This window comes from Mus caroli, chromosome 1, assembly GCF_900094665.2.
Source record: "Mus caroli chromosome 1, CAROLI_EIJ_v1.1, whole genome shotgun sequence".
NCBI lineage: Eukaryota > Metazoa > Chordata > Mammalia > Rodentia > Muridae > Mus > Mus caroli.
In genome coordinates this window covers 39,894,967-39,912,138 of record NC_034570.1, presented here as the reverse complement: position 1 = coordinate 39,912,138, position 17,172 = coordinate 39,894,967, and the positions used below count along the sequence as shown (strand labels likewise).

At 36.8% G+C, this 17,172-nt stretch overlaps 1 protein-coding gene and 1 pseudogene across 2 annotated transcripts in view; both read left to right on the top strand.

Moving 5' to 3' along the window:
- Positions 1-376: 376 nt before the first annotated feature.
- Positions 377-904, top strand: LOC110303201 (annotated as a pseudogene).
- Positions 905-10,937: 10,033 nt separating this feature from the next.
- Col5a2 (collagen type V alpha 2 chain) overlaps positions 10,938-17,172 on the top strand; it is a 137,481-nt gene continuing 131,246 nt past the window's right edge. Inside the window, exon 1 of one of the 2 annotated variants that reach the window (XM_021175296.2) lies at positions 10,938-11,399. In XM_021175296.2, the coding sequence (XP_021030955.1) occupies positions 11,306-11,399 (94 nt within the window). In that variant the 5' untranslated portion in view covers positions 10,938-11,305. The remainder of the gene's footprint in view (positions 11,400-17,172) is intronic. The other variant, XM_029479102.1, reaches the window with a different exon arrangement.

Here is a 17,172-nt window from a genome sequence, read left to right as displayed (position 1 = left end):
AGACTAAGCTCGGCGGAGTCCCGGAGCCAAGATGGCGCTCCCTGCAGGGCAGGTCACTGTCCTCAGACTCTGGGTAACTTTTAAATTATTAAAGACAGCGTAAGGAATGCTCAGACATATATAGTTATACTTGAGAATCATTCTTTACCTAAGGAGAGTTCTGAAAGTTAATTAATTAATGTTGCTGACATTTCCTATGGAGATATAAGCAAACAACAAATCTTTCCAATCAATGCTACTGATAGCAGACCAAATTCCACCCTTCTAGCTTGGTAAACCAGTAGGTTTCCTAAAGGTACTTAAAGAAACTGTGGCAGGCAGTATCCGTGACCCTGAGCATCTGAGCACTCTTCAAGTCTCCAATTAAATTTACAGAATGGCCTCCAATTAAACTACATTGTAAAAAATGGTAAAGAAACAAAATGGAAAGAGTAAAAAAGTTGATGAGTCAAAGTCTGAAGAATTTGTGGTATAAAAAGTATTGGACCGTTGTGTAGTGAGTGGGAAGGTGGAGTATTTCCTGAAGTGGAAGGAGTTCACAGATGCTGTTAATACTTGGGAACCAGGAGAAAATTTAGATTGTCCAGAATTAATTGAAGCATTTCTTAATTTTCAAAATGGTGGAAAAGAAAAAGATGGTACAAAAAGAAAATCTTTAGCTGTCAGTGAATCTGATGATAGCAAATCGAAGAAGAAGAGAGAAGCTGCTGACAAACCAAGGGCCTTTGCCAGAGGTCTTGATCCTGAATGAATACTTGGTGCCACAGACAGCAGTGGAGAATTAATCTTTCTAATGAAACGGAAGGACTCAGATGAGGTGAATATGAAGTGTCCTCAGATTGTCATTGCCTTCTACAAGGAGAGGCTGACTTGGCATTCTTGTCCCGAAGATGAAGCACAATAATTGTTTGCAAACAATTATATATATATATATATATATAATATATATATTATATATATATATATTATATATATAATATATAATATATATATTATATATATATAATATATATATATAAATCTGGATCTTGGGTTTTGAATTGCTAGTGTGGAAAAAATAGCATTCTAATGAAAGTCAAGTTTGATATGCTGATTTTGAAAGTATTAACAGTAGTTGGGATATTTTGGGGTTTTGTTCTGCATCAAAAGGCACTGATTCCTTCGAGCAAGTAAGAGCTTTCTGTACTTGTTTCCTTTAACAATAGACCATTTGATATCATGTTGTATTTCCTCAGCTTTGCAGAACAGCTTTTCTTAAACGCTGGGGAGGCTTTACAGTCATTACTCAAGTCAGAACTTATTTTTAACTGGGACACAGAAGGACCATTCTGGTTTTTTTGTTTGTTGTTTGTTTGTATGCAGTGTATGCATAAGACACTTATATAACTTGTTTGTTTTGTTTTTAGTACTTGAAACTTGAAAACACAAGTTGATGAGATTCCCTCATTGTGAACATTTTTCTGAAACCATGCCCTTTGCAGATTCTGCAATTCATTGGATAGTTTAAAGGCAATCACATCAGAATTGATGTGTCATCATGTAAATACAGTGCTTTATGTACAGAATGTTGTCTACTACCCCTTCAGAAAGTGGAATTAGACAAAGTAATAGTGTGGTTTAATAACAAGACTTGGGCCAAGTGTGGTGGTGCACGCCTTTAATCCCAGCACTCTAGAGGCAGATAGAGAGCTTTGACTTAAGAGGTCAGCTGGTCTACAGAGGCAGGTCCAGGTCAGCCAGTCTGTGTAAAGGTTCCTCTGGTGAACCATCCCTTTGTAGAAAGTTAAAGTCTGTACTAAAAGGTTATGATTCATGGAATCTGTTTGATGTGGAAATAGAATCATGGCTGGAGCTGACATTGGCCATTTAAGACCCGCTGACTAAGTGAGTGAACAAAATTTGCTAATATCAATTAATGACCTGCATGCTCTTTCTTTATCCTGACTCAATCCTTACTGGTAGGATCAATCTTTTCAGTATTTGGGTTCTGGTTCAATGGGCCAGAAAAGTAACTTTGTAGTATCAGAATGTTATCTAACAGTATATTTACTTTATTGTAAATAATGGTGAACAGTGGTCAATAAATAGTTATATATTCCTTAAAAAAAAAAGAACCTGTGGCAGCTAGATCACTGAAAAACATGTCAGCATAGATAATGACCCACAAAAGCTAATTTTTAGGAAGCTAGGCTCCCTTTTTCCCAGTAGACCTGTTTATGTGACTTTGAGAAGAAACCTTGTGGATCTTGTAAGTTTTAGGCACTTCTTATGTCTGTGAGTTTTGCTTGCTTCATGAATCCTCTTCTTTTCCATTACTCACAAGACCTCTGTCCATGATGGATGGCTTCATTCAGAGAAGATATCTGCATAACTCTTAATTGCTCTGAATCTCAGTAACAAAACGTTGATCACCACGTCTTTATTATTGTGAGTTGGCTGAGATATTTGAACTTGAATAGTGCTTGTAAAGTAGAATGCTGTAATTTCCAAAACTGTTTATTAAGTTTTGTTTATGAACTTGACTTGGAGAACTCTCCGTAAATACTACATATGAGTCATTGTTGCCTTAAAAGATAATCCAATATTTTTAACTAAAAAGTATGAAGATTTTTCTTAAAATGTTACTCAGCTAAATTAGAATTTGTATTAAATAGAAAATTCTTGCAGAAAGAATTTATAGTCTTCTAATATAAAAAGATCTCCAATAATTCAAATTTTTAATGTGGGCATTTAGACAGAAGTAAGAAATTTATGGTTTATATATAGCTAACATTATAATAAATCAATCAACACTTGTGTTTATTTACTTGAAAAGATTGTATGCCATATGTGAGTGGCTCAGCAGGTAAAGATGCATTCAACCTCACTTTGGTCCCCAAGATACATAGTTAGAAGGAGAGCACTGACTTTTGCAAGCTTCTTTTTTGCTGAAAAAGAGATAATAGCAATCAAGAGATTATAGAGAATGAAGCAGTTTTAAATGTACAATTCTTCAGAAAGGACATGAGCATAGAGAAGGTGCAGAAATGGCTGGTATACTGATTTGGTTAAAGACATTGGTTTTTGAAGTCCCCCACTGCAAGACATTCCTGTCCTCTTCTTCCGAGGCTAGGACTTGTCCCCTTCTCAAATTTACTACCTCACTGGTTTATGAGACAATGTCTTATCTAATGAATCATTTAGGTCCTGTGAACACACCCTATTCTGGTTATATGATCAAGTATTTAGCAGACTCCTTGTAATAGTCCATCTCTCAGAGCTCTCAGCCAGGCAGATGCCCATCATCAGGAAGGGAAGAGAGGGCTGATCTCACCTTGCTTCTCTGTAACTCTGAAATACTCTAAGTGTACCTCAAACTGACAATGGACTATCACAATCTAATTTCTTCCCTCTGGAAGTTTACACATGTGCCCTGGCATTAGAATACCCTCACACATGCACACCTGCATGCACATATATTTACACACACACAAAATAAATGAACAAGACTTAAATATATTAGCCAGATGATCTGAATTTTACACTATTGCCACATGTTTCAGGAAATTAGTGACACAATTTAAGGTAATGAAATAAACATTGCAAGATAACTTTGAATTTCAATACTCTGCTAAAAGATTTCATCCAAGGCTTCAAACCTGTATCTAGTTCTTTCCCTATATGTTAATTGATCCAAGTTATTAAAATTCTTTGAACCTCAAATTCTTTTAATATTGAGAAGACAAGCAAATTATAGTTCTTCCTCCGTAAGTTTAATTTGAAGATTAACTTAGTTAATATGCATGTAGGGCTTACATGATATTTAATAATGCTAACTGTACTATTACAGTGCTTATTCTTTTCACAGTGGCTTCCATTGAGAATATATTAATAAAGTAGTGTTTCTCTCTTCAAACTTACATGTTGCTTGCTCTTTCATAAAATTCATATATATATTAGCATATGTATTCCATGTTGTGTTCTTTCTCTGGTCAGTTACATATTCATTTTTCTGGTATGGTAGAGATATTTCTATCATTTTTCTAGGAATCTGGAGTTGATTGTGTACATACTTATTAATACTGACTGTAATTTCTTTCTTTCTCCTTAGCCACCTTTTTGATTCTTTATTAAGCAACATGTATTCAGTAAACAACTACTTGGCATAAATAGGCAACAAAAGTCCTTCTCGTCCAGGAGCTTTCAATGTGGTTGAAGGTACAGATAAATACAGTTTTTATGGAATGTCTACAAACATCAGTCTGTATCAAGAGAGGAAAGCATGGCTGGTTGAGGAGGAGGCAATGTTTAAACTTTGCTTAATTAAGCTGTACAGGTGGCAGAAGTGCGTCTTCATGGAATCCACTTCTGCTGTTCTCAGGAGATGAGCAGTCTTAAGTTCTGTAATGTATCTAGGTCTTCCCTCGCTTTCCATTTGCTTCAAAAATATTGTCATCTCTTATTTAAATATAGTGCTACTTAATGGTAGTCCCTGCCTCCATCTTTGCCTTGTAATAATACATATCTTACATGCCATTCAGATGTTTATAAAATCATTTAGTTTCCAAATCTTTGTTGGAGAGGAATGGCTAAAGAAAATCCCCCCCCCTCTCTCTCTCTCTCTCACACACACACACACACACACACACATATATATATATATATATATATATATATATATATATATATATATATATACATACATACATACATACAGTGGAATTTACTCAAATGTAAAGTGAATGAAATTATGTCATTTGAAGGAAAACATAGAGAACTGAAAATAATCATGTTAAGCAAAGTTAGCCTGACTTAGAATGACAAGTATTTCATGGTTCTTTCATATATAAACTCTAGATTTAAATACACAAATGTATGTGAATATAGAATATGTGAGGTGAGATGGTGGGTCTAGAGGATGGGATAAGGCTATAAGACAAAATAACAAGAAGAAAAATACCACATATAATTTATATTTAATGTGTGAAATGAAAGCAGAAGGGGGACTATTTGGAGGTAAAACGGCACCAGTGGGAGGAGACAGTGGGGGATCAGGGGAGATGATTGGAGCAAAACCAAGTAAAGCACAATAAGATATATAAGGAAATTTTGCGCGTGCGTGCGCGTATGTGTGTGTGTGTGTGTGTAAAAGTGTGTAAATGTAATAAGGAAACCCGTTATTTTCCAGGATAAATGCAAATATTATTTACTTTTATTGTTATTAATTTCTATGTTCCTGTGTCTATGTAAAAAGTACTTGCTTGTGAGTGTGAGTGCTATGGAAGCTAGAAAAAAACCATTGGATGACGTGGAGCTGGAGTTACAGGTGGTCATGAGTTTCCCAATAACATAGATTCTAGGACCCAAATCTGGTCCTCTGAAAAAACAGCAAAGGCTTTTAACTGAAGAGCCATCTCTCCAGCTCTTATATAAATTAATATGAACAGTTCACCCAGATGTGTTGGTGCATATCCCTAATTCTAGCATGTTCAGAAGGAGAGTCTTGGCTGAACTCATTAGCACAAAGTGGGAATATAGCCAAGGGAAACTGATAGGTATTTTTGCCCAAGGTAATGAGCAAGTAGAGGAAAATGAGCGCAAGACAACATGACCATGGAAAACATTCACTGCTTTCTGTTTAGAGGGTACCAAAGGAGATTTGACTAAGGAAACAAAGACAGAGAAAGAAAGAAGTTTCAAAATATCAAATACTCTATGGATGAGGTATGGTTTGAATTTGAAATGCCCTCTGTATGTTTATTTTTTGAATGTTCATTTCCCAGCTGGTGGCCCTATTCTGGGTATCTGTATAATCTTTGGGAGGTGGAAACTTTCTGAAGGAAGAAGAGCATTAGGATTAAGTCCTTGGAAGTATCACTGCCTGTGTCATTCTCTACTTCCTGGTCAGCTATAAGGTGACAAGTTTCCCCTACCTTCTGCGACTTCAGTGAACTGATGTGCTCCAGCATGTTTTCCTAGCATGATTAAGATCTTGAACCTAAATCATCACTGTTGTGTGTTGTGAGCATAGTAACATAAAGGAAAATTTTATAGATAATCGTGGATTGGCAACTCAATTAGATCTAAGATCAACTAAGAGATGCTGGGCCAGTGTGTGAAGGTATTTTGCAGAAGGATTAACTGATTAAATGTTCAGTACCTTTTAACAGTGGCCAGAGATAAAGGGATCTGGGAGGGGAACCTGCTAGCCTTTCTCTGCTGCTGGGTGCATCTTCTCTGCTGCTGGTGTGGATATCTCCATCCTTCATTGATATCAGAACCAGCTTCTTCAGCATTGTAATATGGATCTAGGCTTTCAGTGATACTGGGATTGCTGATCCACCCTCATAGTCTGAGTAACAAGTGGTTTCTCAGCTTCTCCCAAGAGCTCACAGCAAATGCTGTATTCCTCAGCCCATATTGTATAAACCAGCCTGACATATCCCTTTTGTAACATTTTTATATAAATACATATATGTGTATATACATATAATATATAGAATGAATATGATATGCTTATTATTACACTTATTTACAATGACTTAAATAAGTATAATAATTAGCATATCATATTTATTCTATTGGTTTTGTTGCTAAAAAGAATCCTAATATAGAAACCAATACAGAAAGAAGAAAGATAAATCTTGAGTTTACTAATAAAGAAACTCTTAATCTCTTTGAAAATGCAATTTATAGTGTAGTAGTGGTGTTGGAATTCTGAGGCAGAGGTTGAAATGTGATTGGGAGGTAAAAGAATGGATGCAAAAGAAGTGAGATTCTGGGAAACTCCATACAGATAAGCTATAGGGGTTGGAGAAATAGCTCAGAGGATAAAGTAGTTGCTGCACAAGAATAAGGACTTGATTTTGGACCCCAAACTCCTATGTAAAGTGTCTGTCATTGCTATCATCCCAGGGATGGAAGGCGAAGGCAGAATTCCAGGAGCTCATTGACCAATGAGTCTAGTCAATCAATGAACCCCACATAGAGTGAGTGATCTTTTCTTAAAAACTAGGTGTAAAGTAATAGAGGAAGATATCTAGCTTCACATACATGAACAGGCACATATATTCTTATTTATACAACACATGCATGCGTATACACACATGCATAGAAAATTAATAGTGAGCTAAATGTAAATGATGGCAATTAGGCTTCAGGAAATGTACAAAATAGAGGAAGAGATGCTGTATTAGTCAGGGTTCTCTAAAGGAAAAGAACTGACAGAAGAAGGAATATATGTCTATTATAAGTGAATACACACACACACACACACACACAAACACACTCAGAGGTATGGGAGTTGCTAGAGTGGCTTATAGGTTGTAGTCTGTGGTCTGGGTAGCCCCACACTAGCTGTCTCATGCTGGAAAGGCCAAGACTCCAGTTGTTCAGTCTCTGAGACTGGAGGTCTCACCAGGCCTATTCTGGGTCTGGGGTTTCAGAGAAGTCCTAGAGAGTTGCTGCTGTTCAGGTTATGTTGGAATTCAAAAAAAAAAAATAGTCCTAACATTAGCAAAGAGATACTTTGATAATAAGATAGATAAAATTGCCAGTGACAGTGAGGGCAGTAGGCAGAAAGCACAAGTTTCCTTTTTCCAAGTCCTTTTATATAGGCTCCCAGCCAAAGTTATGGCTGATACTTAGAGTGAGTTTTCCCACCTTAAGTAATATACACAAGAAAATTTCTTACAGGCATGTCCGAGCTTTTTGGGTTTTAGTTGATTCTAGATGTAGTTAAGTTGACATCTAAGATTAGCTATCAGATTTACAAAGAAGAGAAAGAACAAAATGTCCCAAGAAAAATTGAAGGGATAAAATGGATAGAGAGGGAGAGATCAACTCTAAAGAGTGCTAATATATATATTTTACCCTAAGATTAGAACATGATGTTAGGTTGATCAAGGAAGAGTCAGCAACCAACAATAACATTTACTTTGAGATTAATCATTGCACAAGTAGAAGCTTAAAAGTACTAGTTAAGCAAACTTGACCAGTTAAGCTTCTTTTAAGTGTAGTTTTTATATATAATTTGAAAACTAGTAATAAGCTTTTAGGATTGTTATAAGAACTGCTGCAGATTCACTGAAGTACTTGCAGTGTGTGGATTGCTGAGGTGTTTCATGGGAACTGAGCCTGATTTCTGATGCTCCTACTCCAACAGTGATGGTTTGTGTTCCTTCTCAGCTTTCCTTAAGACTAAGAAACAATGGCACTTTCCCAGAAATTCAACTATATCCATTAAACTGGTGTCACCTGTGTACATTCTGTGGTCATTTTTGTAAAGGATCCTAATAAGAAACATGGAACAAAAGCTCTAGCTGAAAAAATTCAGTTTCTGGCTTGATAGTAACAGATAGCAAAAGCTCATGGAGAATTACATTTAGATACTGAATTATCTCAGCCCCAGGAAAATATTTCCTTGGTCTTATGTTACAGACTTCTGCTATGAACCAGAGATGTTAGAAACTGTGCAAGACTGGGAAAAGTTTTCATTGTGTTCTGAATTTTCCCCATGAGAGTTGTTTTCATAAATCACCTATATTGATAAGCATATAGAAATTGTTATAACAGGAAATGGAAGTGGATAGGAGCACGTGATGAGGATTAGGTGTGCTTACTTTGGACAGATCTTGTAATCTTAGTTCACCAGGTTTGAACTTTCAGCCTGCAAATAGTTTCCAAGAGTTGTAGATTCTCTACAAACATCTGTTATCTCAACACTCCAGTGAAGATTACAAGATACACAAAAAGTTGGCCTACTTTCAGAGCCTGGTGTTGTTGGTGTCTAAAATGGTCTCATAGTAGAAGAAAACTGGTAATCTCAGAGAGGACTATGGTTTTCTTTTCTGTATTTATTTATTTTTCTGTAACTCCCATTGAGTATTTAATGAAAGTATTTAATGAAAGCCTTTTTTCTATCTTCCTTTCATATCTTCTTTTTACAAATTCATGACCTATTTCTCCATTGTTGTTACATATATATATATATATATGCACATATATACACATATCTAGTTCTAAGTGTATGGATGCAACCTGCTCTGTCTATATCATGCTACCTTGCATTTATATTTTCAGGGCTCACCATCTGGTATTGAATAACCAGTAGTGTACTACTCTCTGGGGAAGACTATTTCTCCTGTGCTCAGCATTCCTTAGTTGCCTGTACTTCTCTATGTAGGGTTGGAGCCTTCTGGTCCTTCCTCTAACCAGTTTGGCATACAGTTGCTTCTTAGTTCAGCTCATGGTGAGGCAGACATGGTGGTGAGATTTTATGAGTATACGCATAAAATTCTGACATTGTTAGGATTCCTTTGCCCTTACAGACTTTCTACCTCCTCTTCCTCAATGTTCTCTGAGCCTTAGGTTCAAGAGTAGTTTGATAAATGTATCCATTGAAACTGGGCTACACAATTCTGCATTTTAATTGATTGTGGTTTTCTGAAGTGATTTCTATCTGTTGCAAAACAATGTTCCTTTGATGAGGGATTAACAAGAGCTTTTACATCAGGGGCTTTTTCAGCTATTATTCAAAGAATTAGAAGAAATTTGATTTTTGTTCCTTATTTAGCCCATTCATTAAGTATGAGCAAGACAGCCATGGGAACAGCAGTGTGTTGGTGAACGAACTCACTAGACAAAAGCAGGTCTTGGTGACAAGTTATTTTCAGTGATACAGGGCTAGAAAGTTGTTTTCGGAACTTCTCCAGAGTTTAGTTCCACCTCTTAATTCAAAGCATCTTGGATTTCTTTATTAAGGAAATTAAACAGTAAATGAAGCCTCATATACCTATTTTAATTTATACTATTCTTTTTCTTTGCATTTATTTGGGGTTTAGTTAATTCTACACATAGCTGTATATCTTGTTTGTATTTTTTTGTTTCACGTAGATATATTTTTTCAGCATTTGCATACATATGTTCCTTAAAGGTGATGGATGCTGACTTTGTTTCTAGTATGCCATACTCCTTCCCGTATTCAGTGTATCTCAGAGCACCTGTTCAGTGCTGAGTAACGATGAACAGTTGAGTCACACATGACATGTTATGTGGGACTTGATTCAGATCCTCCAGAACGCACAATATCAAATGAATTAGACTGTCAAAAACACTGAAGGCATTTAAATCTGTCAAGCTTGAGTAGCACACAAAGTTAATGCCTTGCTCTTTACAGAAATGTGCAGCTAGGACTACCACATTCCGTGGAAAGCTGGTGTGGGATTCATAACAGCATCATCCACTTTTATGTAGCTCTTTGTAATTTGGAATCTAGTTAACAGCATATTGCTCAGTTTAGTGTCACCAGATCCTGCACACTGGTCAGGCCAAAGCCTCTTTTCTTACAATAACAAAAACAAATTGGATAGATAAGGACTATGTACAAATTCACAGAATTGTTGAGTTGGCAGGTCTGATATTGGAACCTACCCTTTCTGAGACTTAAACCAGTGTGTTTTCCTCCCTCCACAAGCTTAGTGAACTTATTTATTTTTTAACACAATAACATGCTCTGTGACAAGGAGAACGTTTAGATGTGGCTACTAAAAAGATGTGGAAATAACTCAATGCAAAGTATCTAAAGTTCATTTTGTTTTGGCCATATTCTGCCTCCTTTCTTCCACAATCCTCTCAGAGCATAGGAAAGGGAGCAGGATGAAAATTGGGACAAGAATCCTTCCTCTATTGTCAGAAGAAAGGGTTAAAAAAAGTGACGTTTTAAAGGCTTAAGTGGCGAAGAGAATTCTGAATTATTTAAGTGCAAAAGAAAAAAAAATCCACTAAAAGGCTATAATCCTCCCTAAAGCTTTTTTAGTGTCTCTGGAAAAAGTCAGTGGGTGTGTGTCTGGGGAAGGGTTGGGGAGGGTGGATCAGACTCCTTCTAATAGGCTTTCTTAAAAAAAAAAAGAAGAAAAGAAAACACACACACACTCAAACAGAAGGAGAAATAAAAGTTTGTCTCTGTTGAGAAGCTTCCTCTGTGCTTAAAATCTACAAGAAGCACTGAAAACTCAAGTCGCAGAGGCGCGCGCTCTGATTTGGTTGTTTACCATCAATCAGACGGTTGCTTGGCAGACACTGGATGGTTATGAGCCTGAACAAGCTGAAAGGGGCAGGAAAAGAAGTGGAGGCAGCATTCTTCCTATTTAAAGCTGCACCGCTTGAAAAAAGTTTTCGCAGACTGTGCCGGAGCTGGTGCTGAAACAGACTGAGGCAGCGCGGGGACTGGTGCTGAAAAAGAGCCCCCAGCGGAATTCATGGTGCTACAGTGACCTCAGTATCTACTCTTCGATCCCAGGAGGACCCACATGTCTCATATTTAGATATGATGGCAAACTGGGTGGGAGCAAGACCTCTCCTCATTCTTTCTGTTTTATTAGGGTACTGTGTCTCAATAAAAGCCCAGGAACAAGAGAATGGTGAGTTTGCCTTTTGCTTTGCTTATGGTGTTTATGGCTTGGTTTGGGAACTAGATGGAATGTTAAGCTTCCGGAAGAGCATAAAGAGAAGACTCTGGTTTGAAGTTTGAGAAGGGGGCTCTAGGATTTGTAGCTTGGCTCTGGAGAGTAGGCACATTTGCAAATCCGGAGCTTCTGTGCGTGCCCTGGCAAAAAGTGGGCTTCTGACATCCTGTAAGAGCCAGGATACCACCAGTCTTTTTTGCCGGAATGTAAGAGTGGGACGTTTAAAAGAAAATAAGAGTGCTTAAAACGGAGCCCCGGAGGCACTTTTAGTTAGAGGTCTGTCGTGTGGGCTGGCGCTTTCCAAGCAGGGAAAGCCGCTGCAGCAGAAGCTCGGCAGGGTGGAGTCTTTCCTGTGTGAACTTCAGCAGCTTCATGAAAGTCTTTGTTTAGAAAAACCTCTCCAGCAGGCAACTCCGATAGTTCGGAATTTCCTTTGTCTTTCCTCTTCATTCCTTTCTTCCCAAAGCCTTATCCTCCCCTCCTAAAGTTTTCATCTCTGATCTTAAAATCGGGTTTGCCTACAGAGAGGGAGTCAAGTTTATTTCTCCATGACAGACTGATAGAAACCAGATTTCTTAAACTTCTGTACTTTCCCACCCTACTGACTTGATTACCAGGAAGGACAGTGTGGTTTTGGGTGGATGGATGAAGGCAGGAAATTCTACTTGAAACAGAGTATTGAGAAGGACTTTCCCCTTAGACCCTTCCTTTCTTCTTCTCTTCTCCGTTCCTTCTATTTTCTTTTCTTTTAAGGCATATCTTGCTTGGTTACTGTTTTGTTTTGTTTCCCCTATGTGATTTACATATGTTAGTGCTGGGTTGTATTGTTAAGCAAAATGGCATGGCTGCTATAGAATAAAACTTAAAAATAAAATAAAATGGGCTTCGTTGATATTAACCTTAACTTTTGAAGGTTGAAGTGTCAGAAATAGATACATTCTCATTGTAATAGGCCAGCATAGATCTGAATCTCTGTTAGCATCAAACTCAAGCTTTCAAAACTTAGCAATTTGTTAATCGTGTCTGTTACTGTCTTTCTCCTGTGTATATCCAGCCATCTGTATGAATATGTTTTCTGCCTTTCTGATTTTTTTTTTTCTCTAAAAATATTTAGAAACTGTGTTCAGCAACTGTAAGTTCTAGAAATCCTATAAGGTTCTGGAGATAAAATTCAAGTCTGTCAGTAGTCCCATAGAGGGAGCACTTTTCTAAAATCTTAAAACTTTAAAATCAGTTTCTATGCTTCAAAAACTGAGGAAACTTATGAAGGGAGAAACTTGCATTTCTTCATAATGTCATGAAGAGTCTGTGCTGTTCGCAAACGCAAAGAACAAAGAAGTTAGGAAAGAGGAGAGCAGATAGCAGCATTAGGATAGAAGCAAAATGTCTGAGTATCAATGAATCTGTCCACTCCCATCCCCTACCAGAAGACCAACTCTAAAATATCTATACAGACTTTATTCTCAATTTATATTAAAATGATGTGCTTAATTTTTGTAATTACAAAAGTAATCGAACATGTGTGTAAATGAAAGATGTAAGATGTTCAAAAGTCGCCGGGCGTGGTGGCGCACGCCTTTAATCCCAGCACTCGGGAGGCAGAGGCAGGCGGATTTCTGAGTTCGAGGCCAGCCTGGTCTACAAAGTGAGTTCCAGGACAGTCCGGGCTATACAGAGAAACCCTGTCTCGAAAAACCAAAAAAAAAAAAAAAAATAGATGTTCAAAAGTCTTAGAGAGTAGGTCATGTGCTAAAACTCTTGTCTAAGTCATTGCATTTATTCTGTAGGTCTTACTGAAAAATGAGGGGTTTACTGTTCTCTAAGATTAATTTTCATACATCAAGAATAGGTGATTTGTTTCTGAAAGTCCTGCCTTTGGGCCAACCCCCCTTTTTTTCTTAGTGTCATTAAATAGCAGAGAAATTCAAACCTCAAACCAAAGATTTTTACCAAGAAAGTAAATTCTCTCAGATTTTACAAATATTAATTCAAATAGATGTAATGAAAATTAATAGCATAAACCTGTGTGTATGAGTAAGGAAAATATTGACGACTCAGTAATCTAGTATATCCACAGCTTACATTTCCCATGCATGCCTGGGTGTGCCCTGATACTGTGTGGACACTTCTTATACTTCATTTACCTGATTATAATATAGCCAAAAAATTTTGAACTTGAGAAAGAGTCAATGTGGGAAATGTTCTATATTAAGGAAAAGTCTAAGGCCTACAGGTCAAGAATATACAATTTTCAAATCATTGCTAAAACTAGCATGGGTTGTGGTATTTCCTTTGTATTCCATTTAATACACGTTGCAGAAATATGGCACTGTGTGTAAGTATGTACTCATAAGCTTAGCCTTTTCCTTCTGTTAGTATAGGATACACTTTTCTTTTTGACTGTGGAATATGAAACAAACACAGGTCGGCCTGATGGGAATGAACATGGATGCTAAGATAGAATAAGTAAAGATTTAGACATTTCTGGATAAAATACAATGACCTTTCACTAAAGTCTAACAGTTGATTTGGATTTTAAAAGATAGTTATGTTAGTAACTAAAAAGAAAGAGTTTGGGAGGTAGGCTCACTTTAGTTGAAAGTATAATGTAGTCAGAATCAGACCCAAGATGATAAAAAACAGCTTTTCAAGACCTCTCTCTCCCTCTGTTGTGTATTGTGTAGGGAGGCCTTGGAATGTCCTAAATTTGTTTGTTTGTTTCTTTCTTTCTTTTTTCTTTTTTTGGTTTTTCGAGACAGAGTTTCTCTGTATAGCCCTGGCTGTCCTGGAACTCACTCTGTAGAACTGGCTGGCTCAAACTCAGAAATTTGCCTGCCTCTGCTTCCCAAGTACTGGGATTAAAGGCGTGTGCCACCACACCCAGCTGCCTACATCTGTTTCTTGTAAAAGAAAAATGCTAGACTATTTACAGTAAAAAATTATTTCCAAATCAAACTGTAACATCTAGGGAGCTATGCACATTTTTGTTATTAATTTAGGCATACTTAATCTTTGGGAATGATCTTTGTTATGAATAATTTTATTCAATACCACATGAGTGATGGAGAGAGAAAGTTTAGAAGGAGACATGCATGTACTGTGCACTTCAGTGCTTTCAGAAGCCAGGCATGTAACACAAGAAGTGATATAATAGTTTTGTGTATTAGCAGTTGAAGACACATACATGGCCACTTTAGACTTTCCAAATTAACAATTATCAAAAAGTATTGCATAAGCCAAATTCATTATGTCTAAGAGCCAAATCAATACCCATGTTACAGCCCTATACTGATATTTGGTCCCAAGCCAACTGCTAACTAGGAAGAAAAAATGTGCACACAGGATTTTTAATATTGTGGTGCCTTACATTTTATGATGCTATATTTGTGATTTATCTTGTAAGAATATAAATAGGAATCATTCGATTATGACACTCAGAAGTACTTAGATAACAGCATTAGATACTTTGTACTTAGCATCATTTCAAAGGAGGCACAGAGAAACAGAGAATGAATATATATAGCTTAAGATACTTACATTCATAGATTGTTCTACACTTACTACTATCGAAATGATTTTATTTTCGAGGGCTTCATATGTTAGAACACAGTTTCAACAAAGGGGATCATAACAGAACCTTGTTTTCTTACTCAAAAGAGGCTCTCAAGTAGAATAAAGAGCTGGTATATTGAAACTAGTTGGGGACTCAAACTTTAATTCTCTTCATTCTTTTATCCCTAGTGGATGGTCTTTGAATTCACAGTCCTTAGTGGCTACTGAGTGATCCAGCTATTGCATGTAGTTTCTTTGACATCCAGATAAAGAATGAAAACGCTGTGATTCTGCATTTCTTAAATAGAACCTTTTATGTCTTCAAAAACATTTAAACTTATTTATGTTTGCCTGGAATTTAATCATATGGCCACAAAAGATGCAAGAATTAGTAGGAAAATGTAGAAGTTTAGGTGGACCATATGGTAAGATGCTCAACTATGGAATACACGAGAAAGAATTGCTTCAGTGGACAAAACACTTGAATAACACACTGGATACTGTTCATATCCATGCAGAATGCAAAGCTAAGAATATGTCAGAAATATATTCTAAACAACATTGTAGCATCATAATTTCACTCTGAAAATACACACACACTCTCTCTCTTTCTTTGCATGAGAAGTTAGGGAATTCATTATACTGACCAGTGCACTATGTGCTTCCCCCTTGGTTTAGGATTCCATAAAAGGTCACCTGGAGATCTTGTTATTGATATGGCTTCCAGGTTTTGTCCTTTTAAATATATCTAGTAAACGTGGATATGGTCTGAGAATCAGACCTTTGTCGGTGACCTTTGTTCACCCTAGTGAAGTGCTATATTATGCTTTTGACTACCCTTCTTTTAATATTGATGGAGATCACATGTCTTCTATATGCACTAAAAAGTGAATGTTAGGACTTTGGTTTCATAGTGACTCATTTTACTTATCCAGCAGACTGAAGTTTGTAAGTAAACCACTACAATTTTGACATTTGAGGAAAAGATAATCCAAAGCCAAACCTTCTCATGGCATTAGGCGAATAAATCTGCTATACAGAGGACATATGTAATTCAAATGTATGTTCAGGCAAATGTGAGTTCATTTCTCATTCTTCTTCCTGTTCTTCACACATTTAACACTGTCACCTCAAGCCTGAGTGGATTACAGTGATCATCCCAAACATTCACTTAGTTCAAGGTGAAAGACGAAACAGAAGGAGCAGGCTTTGTATTGAGAAGGTGTGATGAGAAGGCCGGAATCTGCTGATCTGAGGTGACAGTATGAAATAATTTTAACCATACAGTTTGCTCCATGTCGAAGGGTAAATCATGTGTCATTGGCCTTATGGAACTTATGTAAGGTTTGGATTTGGAGATATTGTAACTTAATGTTTATCAATTCTAAGATCACAACACTGAGGAGTGTATGTTTACATATGAGAGATACAGTAATGATAAAGGAAAAGATTATAATAGTTATTAATTTATCATATAAATTTGGGTAGATTTTACAAGGATTTTAAAAACCAAATTTATATTAGAGGTGATTAATATTCTTTTATTCACCATTCTTTGTGATTTATTTCTGCAGACCTAGATATGAAATGAAATACTATCAATTTACTGAAATTTTGAATTTCTTTGGACTTTTCCCCATGAGTGTGTATATGATCACATGTATACTGGGGTGTGGGTACACATGTGTATGGAGGCCGTAAATTGACATTAGGTATCTTCTTCAACTGCTTCTCAATCTCAACTGCTTCTCTTCTCAATTCTCAAAAAGAATAAAATTTATTCTTAATGTGTGTACATGCTTGTCGGTTAGTGTATGTGTTTGCATGATGTATGTCTATGTCACATGTACACGTCATGGTTAGAGAACAATTTTGTGGGGTCCTTTCTCTCCTTCCAGTTTTGATGTGGATTCAGGGGATCACTTTCAGATAGATAGGATTTACCAAATGAGTTATTGGCCTTTGATTTTATTTTTTATTTTTAAAAGGTTATCCATTTGTTTTCATTTTGTGTATCTGAATATTTTGCCCTGCTGTATATGTATATCTGGTGCTCTCAGAAGTTAGGCCATCAGATTTGGAAGTGGAGGTACAGGTGTTTGTGAGCTGCCACATGGATGCTGCGAACCAAACCTGGGTCCTCTGCAAGAGTGCCAAGGGCTCTCGTTTTCTGAGC